Consider the following 16,235-nt stretch of genomic DNA (forward strand, 5'->3'; position numbering starts at 1 on the left):
CCATGGACATTGAGCAAACTCTGGGAGATAGTAAATGACAGGGAAGCCTGGTGTGCTGTAGTCCATGGGGTCTCAGAGTTGGACACGACTTAGTGACTGAACAACAACAACATAAGATTTCATCAGTAGAAACTGCTGTTCAAATCTCCTAAAAGAAATTCTAGAGGAGGCCAGGTGCTCCCAATATGGTTCTTGCAGCTCCCCGGCCTTTCCCTACCTGGTACCTGTCATACTCTATTATGATAGTTCCATGTCTCTGCTGGATTCTGAGCTTCACAAATGCAGGGACCACAGCTCTCTCTCATATTGAAATATAGTTGATTTACAATATTGTATTAGCTTCTGTACAAATAGTGATTCAATATTTTTATGGATTACACTCCATTTAAAGTTCTTAAAAATATTGACTATCTTCCCTGTGCTGTACAATATATCCTTGTAGCTAATTTACTTTGTACATAGTAGTTTGTACGTCTTGAGCCGCTCCCTTATTGTGCCTTACCCATGTCCCTCTCCCCACTGGTAGCCACTAGTTTATTCTCTGTATCTGATCACATCTCTTTTGCTCAGAGTTTTATCCTTAGTAACCAGTAGTCTGGTGCCCAGTAGGTTCACTGATTAAATCAATGAATGGAGTTGGATGATATACATATGGATATGAACTAATACACATACAAGCTTTCCTGAAAGAGCTAGAGTTCAGGAACCTTATGTTTTCAACAGCCCAAGGCTTTTTGTACACACAGAGAGACCATAAGAATTCTTGTTCACTTGTTAACCACTTCTCAGAGGTGGTGAGAAATACCTTGGAGAACTCATGGGCTAAGGTGAAAGAACTAGAGAGCAATCTAGTTGATTTGATCATTGTAAACAGACAAACCAAGTGGTTCAAGTAAATATGCTCTTGTGGTTTGAATTGCCAATTTAGGTAATTGTTTGCCTTTTTAATTAAATGAATAATCAGTAAGTCTCCACTGTGCTTTTTATCCCCCCTCTATAGACAGAGCCAAAAATTGTTTTTATTTGGGTGGCATCTGAGTTTAAGATTGTAGAAATAATAATAGGAATAAAAAATGCCTTAAGACAATCACTTCAAATATTAATTCCTCAGTTAGAAGCTTCACTGTCTCATATCATTCATAAGGCACTGAAAAGGACCAAGATACTCCCTATGAGCTCTAATTTCTTCTCCCTGGATGTCCTTGGCTAAGCCATCTCTTTCATTTGTTTAAAAACTATTTAGTCCAGATTCTGTTTAAGGACCTGGGTGGTACAGAGATGAAAAGCACATAGTTCTTGTCTTCCAGGAGCTTTCCATCTAGGCACAAGAATAAATGTCTGAGCCAATGAATGTAATAGTATAATGAATCCAATACTTGAGGATTGAGCAAGGTCAGTGAGGGGAACAACAAGGAAGGGGGTCAGGTAGAACTTCATCATAGATTGCCTTGAGCAGGATTTAGAAAGGTGAAGAGAAGTTTGCAAGAAGGAAGAGAAAAGTTTTTACATATTAGGAATAGCCTATGCAAAAAAAAATTCAAAGAGCAAGTTATGATTGGGAAGTTGCAAAGAAACACAATATAGCTGACTTATAGAACTGCATGTGGTGTTAGAAAAGCAACAAGTTGCTTCCCTGGTGGCTCAGATGGTAAAGAATCTGCCTACAAAGGAGGATACCTGGGTTTGATCTCGTGGTTGGCAAGATCCCCTGGAGAAGGGAATGGCTACCTAATCCAGTATTCCTTCCTTGAGATGACAGAGGACAGAGGAGCCTGGCGGACTACAGTCCATGATGTCAAAGAGTTGGACACGACTGAGTGACTAGCACAGACACACACAGAAATTTCTGAGGTGGAATTGTAGCATCTTGAATGAATGACAGTCGAGTGCACAGACTCTACTGGGATGAGAATGAAAGCATTAGGGCCTCTCTTTGTTTATGTCTTATTTTACATTTTTCCTTTTTTATGTATTTTATAAGATACATAATACAGCAATATGGTAGCATATATACTAAGAGATGTGCCCTGAGTTTTTAAATTTTAATGACAGGGGGGTAAGTATTAGAAGACCACTGCCATTGTTTCTTCCTGGGCAACTGACTAATAGCAGAACCAGTGAATCATATGAAGGGGGTGCGAGGGAAACCCTGCTAAGACATGTAGCCCGAGAGCTGATACCTATCAAATGTGTTACTATTTGTCCATGTGATTGATTGAATATGGCTTTTGAGGGCAAATGTTTAAAGTATAAATCTCATAAGAAGTGGGGTTAGATTTGCCTTAGAAGAACTAGAGCAGAGAGATGGAAAGACCAGCCCTCAGGACCTTTAGCATTTGGTAATTAGTAATGTTCGGTGTCACTCCCAGTAGACCGCCATTTCTCACCCTTGGCATTTGGGACTGGATAATTGTTTGTTGTGGGGGCTCTCCTGTGCCTTGTAGAAAGCTGGGTAGCATCCTTGCCTCTTCCCACCAGATGCCCTGCTGTCCACTCAGTTGTGACAGACAAAAATGCTTGCAAATGGTACCAAATGTCCCCTGCAGGGCAAACCACCCCTGGTTGGGAATCACTGCCTGAGAACACAGGCTGCGTGAGGACAATGCCCCTACTATTCTTATTTCACTCTGTCTGCAGCACATAGCACAGAGCCTGACACATAGTCAACTCAGGATATATATTTTTTCTTGGACAAATAAGCCAGCAAATTGTTAAACTGTATAAATATGCAATTTTAAAATACTGAAAATAACTCAGTGACTTCAGTTGCCATTTGTGATCACCTTCTTTTGTGCCCCTGTGTCACAGTCTTTCTTCCAACTTAACAGGTGGGTTTACTGTGAAAACCAACCAGCTGAAGTTTATGAACTCTCCAAACTTGGTAGCATTTCCATCTCCTCATGCAGCCATTTTGGAAGACTTGGATGGGTCTCTGTCTGGAAAAACTAGAAGTCACATTCTTGCTTCTATGGAAACACTTCCAGCTTCTTGTGTGGTCAAAGCCAGCTTCAGCCAGCTTGTCCATGGCAGTGTCTGTGAGGAAAATGTTCTCTTTCATCGGATGTCTATTGGTTTGTAAGTTGAATTAACTCTACATTTTGGCTTGTCAATGGACACGTATATATCATTCAGGTTTTGATATTGGTAGAAGAGAAATTGTTTTCCAGATTCTGTTTGGTGTATTTAGTTCTACAGAAGTGATATGGGATAATTTTGACAGCTGTCATAAGTTTATGGTAGTTTTAGGCTGATTTAAATGACAGCTAATTTTCAATAGCAGTGGACCACATCTCATAGCCTTTGACCACTTATTGGCATTTTGAGTTAATAATTTCCTCTCAAAAAGACTTGCAACCAACAAAAAATTGAAATGTATTTAAATTAAGAGGAGTATTAATAAATTCCAATATTGTCCATTCTCATTTATATGCACCTCCTCTCCCTGAGCTCTTTTTAAGTGTTTGCTATGCTCCAGGGAAGCATTGCTGATGCTCCCTATTACTTGTGAAGTTGCTTCACACCAGTTCATTTTCCTTGTTAATTTTGTGAACTATTGGATTTGTACAATACATATTCTATTTAATATTGGAGCAAGAACTCCTTGTTTATGCTACTTGGCCTACTATTAAGTCAGGAGCTTGGCTGTTTATAATGCATAATAGGATTGCTTCTGCCCCCTTTAATTTCCAGGTAATGATTGCTGAATGACTAGGGTTCTACCGTTTACCTATTTCAAATGCATTGTATATAATTAGCCACACTCCTTTCTCTCCTTTGTTTTAAGTGTCCTAGCTTCATGAATATTAAGTCAGGTGCTTCAGCCGGATCATGCTGGCATCTTATTTAAACAGGTAAACTCCACAGAGAGGGAGTCAGTATGGTCAGGTTTGCACTAAGTCTGCATTCTGAATGCATATGCCATCCGTATCTTGACATTCTGCTTTAGACACCTTAGTAATACCCTGCTAGCATGGAATTGTCTGAAAACATTCCACTTTTGCTTTTCAAGCTGTTTATTATTCTATCTAATGTTAATGGACCCAATTCCAATGAGTAATAACAGTATGGAGCAATATGTTTTCATTTCTAATCATTTTGATTATGCAGAGCATGCCTTTCATTCTTAGGGCTGCATCCTGATTTTTATTATTTTTGTGATTTTAACAAAGATGTTTTTAAGGAGCATTTTGAGGTTTACAAAAGTGAGCCATTTATTTCTTATATGCATTTCTTTTAATGAAAAAATAGATTTGTGTAGTTAAAAAGAACATTATGTGCTTGTATAGCACTGATTTCTCTGGGTTCTTGATATTCTTTTTCTATGTCTTGAAAACCTACTGGGAGACTGTATCTGAAGGTGGCATTTAGCAGTGTGGCATTAGAAACCTCTGCAGTTGTAATCCTTCTGAGCACCTGTTCTTGGAAGTCTTGAGGGCAGGCAGGACACCTAGGTGCTTGCTTTGGCAGCAAGTCATGATCCCAGCACTCAAGGACTGACAAGGTCTAAAAGAAAATAATCCTGATACTGTATTCTGAGTAGATTCAGAAGATCCCTACTAGGGTGAAACACTTGCCTTGGTTTGTTTGGAATTTTCTTGGTTTTAAAATACAAAATCTCATGTCCCAGAAACCCCTTCAGTCTTGAGAAAACCAAGATGGTTGGTCACCCTACTCCCTAGGCTTCTATTTAAACATTTTCAGGTTGATTCACAGATCTGTGGACAAATGCTCAATGACTCCAAGCCTAAGAGAGGCTCAGCACACTCCCAGTTATGAGTCTCTTAGCCCTGTGTCCTCATCTCTGGGGTGAGATGGTTAGATTAGATGATCTCTAAGGCGTTGCTAGTCAGAGTGCATCAGTGGGACCTGGGACTAGATGCAGAGAATCTCAAACTCAGCCTAGACGTTCTGAGTCAGGACCCCTGGGGAATTTATACTCAAGTTTTAGAATCACTGCTCTCAGGTCTTTCTAACTTGATATTTCCAGATTCTATCCCCAGTTATTTGTGTTCAGTGACTTGATCTCTGTCCCAGAGCATTATAACCTCATTAGGAACATGTCAGAGCTAATGAGCAATTTGAATTCCACGTAGATGCAAACTTTGTGGCATTTCATGGAGAAAGGACTAATTTGCTGTGCTATTTTCCCTGGAGTGTGCACCCTAAGAGTTGATTTGCAAAGCTCTCACAGTCCCCATCTTTTGGGGTTGCTTGCTGATGGGGATCTGATGTGGCACATGGACCCTGCCCTCTTTCCTTTCAACATTTAGCCCCCTCCTGCCTCCTCAGCCCAGATGCCTAGAGGGTAGGGCGTGAGGTCTGCACAGCTGCCTAAACGGGGCACCCCTGCCCCCTAACTAACAACTGAGTACTTAGGGCGTGATCTCTTCCTCGGAGGCTCCTCCTGGCCCATGTTCACTATAGGTTCTGTGTTTGACATTGACAACCTTCTTCCCTCACTACCTTTTCCAAGAGTGATGGGCACTTCTGGTTTTGCAGCTTCCTCTGACTTCATCCTCACAGTTGTGTTGACCAAGGCATAGAAATTTTTAAAGTTGGCAATAATAATTAATATTTTGGTGAAGAAAAATTTCCTACCCTCTATGAGGCAGAGTCAAAGTTCTGTTTTGTTAAAAATAATGACATTTTAGTCTGGGTGAGTTCTCTCTCACTACAAGTTCTAAAACGTGCTTTCTTAAGGGGCCACTGGTGTTCAGGATAGCATTTCTTTCCTGACTTCTGTTTCTACCAGTCTCTTTCTCTCAACCCCATCCTTCCTGATAAGACCAGAAAGTGGTAGCTCTACCAGTATAAGTCAGGACCTCATTTCAGAAAAATGTCTGCACCGTTTGCTCCAGAGGCCTCATCATGGCAAAATGGCTCACATAGTCCCTGGATTCATTGATCCTAAATTTCTTCTGTGTAGAGATGCTTACCTGGGGCAAGGATCATGTCACCAGTAGGGTATTGTGTGCTCCTTCTAGACCTCCTTTGTAAGCTTTTCTTCCTGACCCTTCAATGCTAATGTTCCTTAAGATTCTTCAAGAAGCTTTCAAGTTATGCTTTTCCCACATGATCTGGACTGTTTCATAGCCTCAGTTCACATTCACTGATGCTGCTTATGGAAGTCCAGACCCATTTATCCAACTGCCCTTAGGATCTGCCCTGTCCAATATTGTGGTCACTCACCACAGGTGGCCACTGAACACGTGAAATGTGGCTCATCCAAATAGAGATGTGCTCTAAGTGTAAATTATGCATCTTGTTTCTAAGACTTTGTATGAAAAAAGGAATGTAAAATAGCTCAATGATTTGTTTATATCGATTATCTTGAAATGATAAGATTTTGAATATGTTGGGTTAAGTATATTATTAAATTAATTTACCTGTTTTTTTTTTTTACATTTTTTAATATGGCTATGGTAAAATTTAAGGTTCCCTCTGTGGCTTGCATTTATGGCTTGCATTGTATTTCCATTGAGCAGTAGTGCTTTCAATATTTCTGTTAGAGTATTCAGCAGCCTTCTCAAACACAGCCTGTCAAAACCAAACTTAAGGTCTTTATTCCATGGACCTATTGGGTGTTAAGAATCTCTGGGTGTTCAGACAAATGATGCAATTACCTGAACCAGAAATGGGAGTTATCCTTGACTCATCTGCTCACAGAAATCACCTACCATGTCCAGTCCATTTCATCTCCTAAAAAAAAATCCCTTTTGAGTTTTATTACTTCTCTCCTTCCCAACTTCTCTAGTCCAAGTTGACACTCAGATCCCACCTGTTTAACTGCAGCAGCCACTTAGCTTGCCACCTTGCTGGGATCCTATCCTTAAACTTGTGAGTCTTTGTAGATCAGATCTGGTCCTGCCATCCACGCATTCCCTTGCTTGAGGCTTCATCAGGGCCTTCCCAGTGCCTCCCAGTGAAAGCCTATCATTTTTAACGTCTCAAGGGCACTTCATGACCTACTCCTGTTTGTGCTATACTTCTAGGATCCTTTCTCAATGCTCTGCCCTCCTTTTCCTAAATTTTAAGCCTCAGCCACACTCAACTTCTTTGTTTTTTGATCCAAAAGGTTCAGCTTCCATGAACTCAGCATGAAGGTAGTTTACTCTGGTGAGCTTCCCCGAGCTTTCTGCACAGCTTTGTATCCCTGCTGTGTGCTGGCTGTCTGTACTTTCTCTAATCAATACTCATAGCTCCTACATAGCTTGTAAAGCACCCCTCCCTTCTCATTCATGGTAAGTAGGACAAGGATAGTGGGATTTATTTGTTTGTTTGTTTCTATTATGGTACCCAATACCATGTTGAACATGAAGTGACTCAATAAAATTAGTATTGAATAAATAAATATCATTTGAGAAATTGTGGACTCCCCCAAATCTTCCTCTCATGTTCTTATTGTCCATTTCTCTCTTAGGACCTATTTATGAGGCGTCCACAGCACTTAACTTTTCTTTAGAAGATCCAGGATTAAAATACTATCCTATCTTTATTTCTAAAATTCCTAGAAACATCAAATACTTAAGAATATCCTTTCATAATGTCTTCTGGGCTTTTGCTTGCCTGGGGCTGTCAGTTGATCAGACAATTTATTTTAACAGCTGATTTCTTCTCAACCCCGCCCCTACCCCACCCCTACTGAAATAGCAGTTTGCATACATTTGCAAGCATTTTCTTTTCCTGGTGGTATAGATGCACAGAATTGTGATGGGGAGAATGAGAACCAACTTTCACAATTACCATCTGGGAATTATTTGTTTTTTTGGTTTACAGCACTCTACAGCTCTTTCAGTTGATACAGATTTATTCAAATATCAGTAAATCAAGCCTTGATCTGTCTTCCAATTATGTACTGAACTGAATGTGGGGGAAATTAAAAGAGTTTACAAGATGTTGTAGGTTGGCCAACCAGTCGTTCCGAGTTTTAATAGGAAGTACATAAAAGAAAGTCTGGCTATATGCATATGTTTGAAATTATTTTTCAAAGGCTGAAGAATAAAGAAGTAATTAAGAATCATTTGTGGGTATAAATCATAAACCACCCTACCTCCGCCACTTCCTAGGTATGTTCCTGGACAAGTTACTTCACCTCTTTCTGCTTCAGTTCTCAAGACAGTAAAAAGAGCAAAATGTAACTTCACTCACGGGGTCGTTGTCGGGCACGAAGTATGTGCTCAGTAAATGTTGTCTTTCGAAAGCCTCTACATTTATGATTGATAAAACAACATATAAAGTTACTACTAATAGAATAAAATATAGATAATTATGTTTCTGAGAAACAAATGCCTGGCAAGGGAATTAAGTTTGTTCAAATGAAACTTAATCCAATTCTTGAAAGACAGGGAACACTTTCCAATAGTCATGAGACATCGCACTGATCCAGAAACCTCCCAGAAAGTCGTGGAATCTGGAGTCTTTCCGGACACAGTTTTTGATTCACTCATGCCCCCAGTGCTTTCTGTTTCTTCCTTCCTATTTCTCCTAGAAAAGAAAAGGTTAATGTTGTTGTTGATCACCTTGATTCTTAGATCTTGCTTAATATCCTCTCCTGTAGAGCTTACATTCAGTGTTTACCTATGGAACTGCTCTTAATGTGTCAGTATTCAGAGTACGAGGCACCCCCTGCCTCTGTGAATGTAAAAGTAAAGAAGAGTTCAAATGGAAATTGTGGCCTAGCTTTTCCTCTAACAATCGCCTAACTCTCTTCCTAGGGATAAATAGGCATAGCATCACTAATGGTATCTTTTCAGTTCTCAAAAAAACAAACAAAAAAAAAACATGTGAGACAGGGAAATTCCAAGAAGTTTTATCCTCTCTAGGCAGCAGAGGTTACAGAAGTAAAATAGAAGAAGAGCTAAACATAAAAATGGATCCCAAACCAAGGAATAGCATCAATAATACTCCACGGTTATTAAATTTCATGAATAACAAAGGGGCTCAGGGGTGTGCTGGTACCTGTTTTACGACTAGAATAAAAAGCCTGATTTGTAGCATTTGCCTAATTCCTTGGTGGAAATACTCTCACATGACTGGGCTAAGGCTAACATCATGATGTCACTGAACATGGAGTTGGGAAGAAGGGCTGGTGATGAACTCGTGGGCAGGTGTCGGTCAGTCCTACTGTACCAAGTGTGCATAGATATAAAAGGGAGGGTGGGCTTTGTAACTACCTGCCTGCATGGAATTGTTTTTCAATATTCCTGACAAGTAGTTGTCTACCTTGTGGTTGTGTAGCTCTAAGGATAGTATTCTCATGTTCTGAGATAGCCATACCAACTTCATCCCACAGATTAAGCTAGAGATGCAATAGTATCTAAAGTATGGGTAGATAGAGTATAGATAGCTACTGCTTCTCTTCAAGGATGAAGGTGTAACAGGCAAGAATTTTTGTCAAGTATGTTGCAAAAACTGTAAATACTATGTTTGAGGAGATGCTAGGCTGATTTGGGGACTTAACAATCATTATTGCTTTAGCTGACTCTGAAAAGAGATAAACAGAAATATACATCAGCAAAGTCATGGAGGATGACTTTGGATCCTCCATCATGGAGGACCCATGATGTCAGGATATACCTGCCAGAAATGCAAGAATTATTATTTTTTTGTTGAAGCATAGTTGATTTACAATATCAGGCCAGTCTCTGCTGTATAGCAAGGTGACTCAGTTATATACATATATATGTTTTTATAAACATTCTTTTCCATTGTGGTTTACCACGGGATAGTGAATATACTTCCCTGTGCTCTACATTAGGACCTTGTTGTTTATCCATTTTAAATGTAATAGCTTACATCTACCAACTTCACACTTTTAGTCCATCCGTTTTCCTTCTACTCCCTTGGCAACCACAAGTCTGATCTCTTCGTCTACGAATCTATTTCTGTTTTATGCTATGCTATGCTAAGTCACTTCAGTCGTGTCCAACTCTGTGTGACCCCATAGACGGCAGCCCACCAGGCTCCCCCGTCCCTGGGATTCTCCAGGCAAGAACACTGGAGTGGGTTGCCATTTCCTTCATTAGAGCCATATTTTAGATTCCACATTTAAGTGATATCATACAGTATTTGTCTTTCTCTTTCTTAGTTTACTTAGTATGATAATCTCTAGCTGTATCCATGTTGCTGCAAATGGTATTATTTCATTCCTTTTTATGGCCAAGTAATATTCCATTGGCCATAAAAATAATTTTTATCCCCTCATCTGTCAATGGGCATTCAGGTTGTTTCTGTGTCTTGGCTATTGTGATTAGTGCTATGAACAGAGGGGTGCATGTATCTTTTTGAATTATAGTTTTGTCCAGATATATGCCCAGCAGTGGGATTGCTGGATCATATGATAATTCTATTTTTAGTTTTCTAAGGAACCTCCATACTGTTTTACACAGTGGCTGCACCAGCTTACATTCCCACTAACAGTGTGTGGGTGAAGTGAAAGTGAAAGCGTGAGTTGTTCAGTCGTGTCTGACTCTTTGTGACCCTATGGAATGTAGCCCGCCAGGCTCTTCTGTCCATGGAATTCTCCAGCAAGAATATTGGAGTGGGTTTCCATTCTCTTCTCCAGGGGATCTTCCCAACCAAGGGATCAAACCCAGGTTTCCTGCAGTGCAGGCAAATTCTTTACCATCTGAGCCACCAGGGAAGCCCTAACAGTGTAGAAGGGGTCCCTAGAAATGCAAGATTATTAAATCACATGGCTTGCATCCCTGTAACTGTTCTATTTTTTATGTGAATTTAAGGATTGTTACAAGTTTGGGGCAAAGACTGAGGGTTATGATTTCTTTTCTCTTTTTAGGTTTCTTATTCAGAAGGGGAAATATTTGTTTCTCAGTCAACAAGAGTATATACAGAAAACTTCTTATTGATACACATCAGATATTACTGGGTGATGGCAGATCAGTAGATAGAATAGTCATCCTCTGACAAAGGCTTCTTTTTTTCTTTTTGTTAAAAATGTGTTTGTTATTGTAATTTACCAATGGGGAGAGGCAGTTTATTTATAAGCCACAAAAGCAAGGGGATAGCATGGTTAGTTAGCAATCTGTGTAAGATGGGCTACTTGTGCAAAAATAAGACTCTTCAAAACAAAGGACATGGAGAGCCTCTGACAAGGACTTCTTAGGAGTCCAGTGTATTTTAAAGATGCTAGAGAAAAATAATAGGAGAAGGCAATGGCACCCCACTCCAGTACTCTTGCCTGGAAAATCCCATGGACGGAAGAGCCTGGTAGGCTGTAGTCCATGGGGTCGCAAAAAGTCGGACACGACTGAGCGACTTCACTTTCACTTTTCACTTTCATGCATTGGAGGAGGAAATGGCAACCCACTCCAGTGTTCTTGCTTGGAGAATCCCAGGGACGGAGAGTAGTGGAAAGGGTCGCATGGTGGGCTGGTGGGCTGCCTGGTGGGCTGCCGTCTATGGGGTCACACAGAGTCAGACACGATTGAAATGATTTAGCAGTAGCAGAGAAAAATAATGCCACAAAAATCTGTTGGCTGTGCTCAACATTTTGATTTTGTCTTCTTTGTGCAGTAAAAGATGAGGGTAACATCAGCAAGCATGAATATCCAGGCGATGCCCACAGCACCATTTGGGGCTAGTTATTATGATGTGTTGGCTTAGGAGATGCAAAATTATAAAGGGTTTACTTCACAATTGTTCCAAATAGAGGGCATTTAGAGCTCAGTGAAGTGTTTGTCTTAATACACAGAGATATGGACCCTCAGGAAAAGTAAGCCAATGGTAAACACAAACCGGGGAGTTAATATTTGTTCTCATTGGTGGTGTTGATTGCCTAACAAATCCTCTGTGGGCAGTGTACACTCAACAGTTCCACATAGTATCTGGGCACTAAATTACAGAACTGTTGATGCAACGAGTATTGTAACTTGGGACTTTGGTTGGGGAGTTTTATCAAGTGATACTGTTATATTTCTAAAGGAAGATGTCCCTGAATTAAAAACAGGCTTGGTGATTTAAAAAAAAAAAATATGCTCCCGTATAGAAAAGGAAAAGCTTGTAGTTTTCTTGTCTTTTTGATTGTATCCAGGAGTTGTTGTTGACACCAAGGTAAGGGTTAACATTTCAAATGGACTGGTTGCCTCCTGATTTCTTGCACATAAAGCCACGCGAAGTTCAGGGAGAGACTTCTTCCCCTAGTAATGAAGCTCTCTGCTGCTAATGGCCCATGCAGACTCCCTTGGCTCCTTCAAATTAGAAATACTTCAGTGTGCTCCTTTGCTTCATTAACAGTAAAGAGAGGGAGATTGGTGGCTATTTAGGGCACGGGGAAATTAGTGGCTATTTAGGGCAAGAGAAAATTGTTGTAATTATGGATGGTAAATTCTCCTCATGGTATTCTTCTATTCTGAATGTTCTTTGGGTGCTTTTCAGAAGAGCCCACCACCGTCACCACTGACATTTGGCCTAGAAGGACGGGAGCTGATTTGACTACAAATTTTTGGCCCTCAGGGTGGCAGTCAACACAAGGCATCTTGCCTCCTCGAAGACTGGTCTTTGCCATTCGGGTTTGGTTTTCAGAATGCACACGCGAGCCTTTCCATTACCAACTGGGACAAAGGAGTATTTGATAACCTCCTTCTCTACTTGTATCGCTCTAAAGAAAGCTCATGCTGTCCACAAATGCCTGTGAAATTGTGTCCCATATGAACCTCTGCTGAGATAGATGGGGCAGCTTGGTAGAATCCAAGCAGTGCATGAAGAAGGAGGAGGAAAGAATGATTTAGGATCACAATGTACTATGGTTGGTTCTCCAGTTGATCAAGGAGTTAGCATCAGGTTGGATACTGGTAGGAAGAAGGGGATCAAAAAAACGCTACAGAAGTCCTAAAGATAAGTAGAACTGAATTGATGTTAGCATTTGAAAACAGGGTCACGTGTATAGGGGTCTTTAGAAACTGGAGAGTATGGACTGAAAATGCCTCCTGCAATAATTGCTATTATGATCTATAGTAATGGAATCTGGATAAATTAGATACTAAAACTGATTTGTAAATGTGATACTGATAGAAAATTAAGAAATAATTAAGTCTCATCAAAGTGACCAGGGGGATTCTTGAGGCCACACTGCTGGAATGAAGTATTTCTGGACATAAACATGATGTCTTAAGAGAAGAGTGAAAAAATATGGGTTGGTAAGGCAAAGAAAGTGACAAAATATAGACCAGAGGAATTAAATGTCAACAGATGGATGCATTTGAGCAAATAGAATTCTTTTGTTCTATAGTTAAAAATAAAACCAGGACTCTAATCTAAAAATAGTTTAACTGAGAACACTCCACTTGGATAGAAGAAATCTAAGTTCATAAGGAAATCTTCACATTTTCCTAAGCCAGGCCCACTGTTAGTGCAGTTGCTTACATGTGTGTAGAGGAGGTTTTCTGACCACTCAGTTCCGTTCAGTCTCTCAGTCATGTCCGACTCTTTGCTACCCCGTGGACCTCAGCATGCTTGGCTTCCCTGTCCATCATAACTCTTGCAGCTTGCTCAAACTCATGTCCATCAAGGCAGTTGATGTCATCCAACCATCTCATCCTCTGTCATCCCCTTCTCCTCCTGCCTTCAATCTTTCCCAGCATCAGGGTCTTTTCCAATGAGTCAGTTCCTTGCATCAGGTGGCCAAAGTATTGGAGTTTCAGCTTCAGCATCAGTCCTTCCAATGACTATTCAGGACTGATTTCCTTTAGAATGGACTGGTTGGATCTCCTTGCAGTCCAAGGGACTCTCAAGAGTCTTCTCCAATAGCAGAGTTCAAAAGCATCAATTCTTCAGTGCTCAGCTTTCTTTATAGCCCAACTCTCCCAAAGAAAGACAATGCCAAAGAATGTTCAAACAACAGCACAATCGCACTCATCTCACACGCTAGCAAAGTAATGCTCAAAATTCCCCAAGCGAAGCTTCAACAGTATGTGAACTGTGAAATTCCGGGTGTTCAAGCTGGATTGAGAAAATGCAGGGGAACCAGAGATCAAATTGCCAACATCCGTTGGATCATTGAGAAAGCAAGAGAGTTCAAGAAAAACATCTACTTCTGCTTTATTGACTACACCAAAGCCTTTGACTGTGTGGATCATGACAAACTGGAAAATTCTTCAGGAGATGGAACTACCAGACCACCTGACCTGCCTCCTGAGAAACCTGTATGCAGGTCAAGAAGCAACAGTTAGAACTGGACATGGAACAACAGACTGGTTCCAAATTGGGAAAGGAGTACATCAAGGTTGTATATTGTCACCCTGCTTATTTAACTTATATGCAGAGTACATCATGTGAAATGCCAGGCTGGATGAAGCACAAGCTGGAATCAAGATTGCCGGGAGAAGTATCAATAACCTCAGATTCGCAGATGACACCACCCTGATGGCAGAAAGCGAAGAAGAATTAAAGAGTCAGAAAGAGCGTTCTTTCTGACCACTAAAGATAAATGTTCAAGTCTTCTTGGCAAATATCTTATTGATAATGAGGTTGACTGTATCAAGATCTGATAACTTATCATCAAATGCTTATCTCTTTTGATTAATACATTTACAAGAAGTATTCTGACACTATTGTTGTTTTCTGGGTAGACTTCCCTGGGACAAAACATCACTCAACAGCCAATAGCCAAAGTGTTCTAATCTACTTAACACTCATTTATTGATTCAGCAAACATTTGTTGAGCACCCAACCATGTGAAAGAGTTTTATTTCTCATTGCAAATTTTAAAATGGAAATTCTGATTTATCAGTGAGTATTTCTTGGAATTTGGTCTTGTGATTCATTTTCCAGAGCCAATGTCTCTGTGAAAGCTGAAGGGCTACACTTTCAGAACCTGAGATGCTCGGAATTATTTTCTGGACTGTGGGGAAATTCCACCTGATATATTGACCTTGGTACCCATGGTGGCCAGCTCATTTGCCTCTTTGGGATTTCAACTTGTCTCTTCTTATCACATTTGTTTTACATTTATTTCCCAGAAGCCTGTCTTCATTTATTAAATATATTAGTTGGGCCAAATTGTGCTGGATGATATCCTGGGATGCTGGGACTCCTGTCTTCATAATGATTGAGGGGGGATGGCTAGACAATACAAGGAAGAAAATTAAGCCTTCTTGAACTTGTCTGATTTAGGAATAAATTTCATAAAAGGAGAAGGAATTTGAGGATGTGAACTCCCCATAACTGGAAGAAATAACAAGATAAAATCTGGAGGAAATTCCCATAATGGTTCGGATGTTAGAACAAATGATCCCCATATCTGCTCTGAGTCTAAGAATATGAGGCCAGATTTCCATTAGTTCTAATTTAAATCTTGGTATACATGAGGGGAAAAAAAGGTCCTTCATACCCCAAACCCAAAGAGAGGAAGAAGTCCTTCCAACTCAAGATTTTTTTTTTTTTTCTTTTGACCACACCACATACAGGATCTTAGTTCCCCCATCAGAGGTCAAGCTTGCATCCTCTGCAGTGGAAGCATAGTCTTAACCACTGGACCACCAGGGAAGTCCCCACCCCAAGATTTCTAAAGGTTCAGTGAATGCTGTGTAGGGACATCTGGGAAACAGTAGTTCATTTATTCCAAATGCCCTGAGTATTCTTTATCCCTTTTTATCTATTAACAGATGAAACAAACACATTGTCTTATAAGAAAGAAGGAAAGAAAAGAAAATGAAGTCGTTCAGTCGTGTCTGACTCTGTGACCCCAATGGACTATAGTTTACCAGGCTCCTCTGTCCATGGGATTTTCTAGGCAAGAGTACTGGAGTGGGTTGCCATTTCCTTCTCCAGGGTTTCTTCCTGACTCAGGGGTCAAACCTGGGTCTCCCGCATTGTAGGCAGATGCTTTACTGTCTGAACCACCAGGGAAGTCTTACAAGAAATATATACCAAATACTATATCACCAGGGCTAAAGCTCCTGAGAGGTTGTGAGCATGTTTTTAAATGACCAAATATCCTGGATAAACCTTGAGACAATAAAATAACTAGACAGAGTGGCAAACCAGGTACATCTGAAGTTCTTTCTTCCATGAGCTATAGGTGGACTTACTGGGCTTGAGATGGTTATCGAATATATCGATTATCACGTTGTTTCACAGCTGCTACAGGAGATACATACTGTTGTCTCCATTTGAAAAAAGAGAAATTAAAGCTTACAGAGGGTAAGTGAGTCCCCAGAATTCATACACTTAGTTCATGCAGATATAGGCTTCCAATTTACACACAGTTAACAATGGTC

The 16,235-nt window shown here is 40.3% G+C and overlaps 1 protein-coding gene across 1 annotated transcript in view; it reads left to right on the forward strand.

Moving 5' to 3' along the window:
- Positions 1–16,235, forward strand: part of PKHD1 (PKHD1 ciliary IPT domain containing fibrocystin/polyductin) — a 440,275-nt gene that overhangs the window by 208,690 nt on the left and 215,350 nt on the right. Inside the window, exon 46 of the mRNA XM_055574400.1 lies at positions 2,829–3,075. Within this exon, the coding sequence (XP_055430375.1) occupies positions 2,829–3,075 (247 nt within the window). The remainder of the gene's footprint in view (positions 1–2,828; positions 3,076–16,235) is intronic.

The sequence above is a fragment of the Bubalus kerabau genome, chromosome 3, assembly GCF_029407905.1.
Source record: "Bubalus kerabau isolate K-KA32 ecotype Philippines breed swamp buffalo chromosome 3, PCC_UOA_SB_1v2, whole genome shotgun sequence".
Taxonomy (NCBI): domain Eukaryota; kingdom Metazoa; phylum Chordata; class Mammalia; order Artiodactyla; family Bovidae; genus Bubalus; species Bubalus kerabau.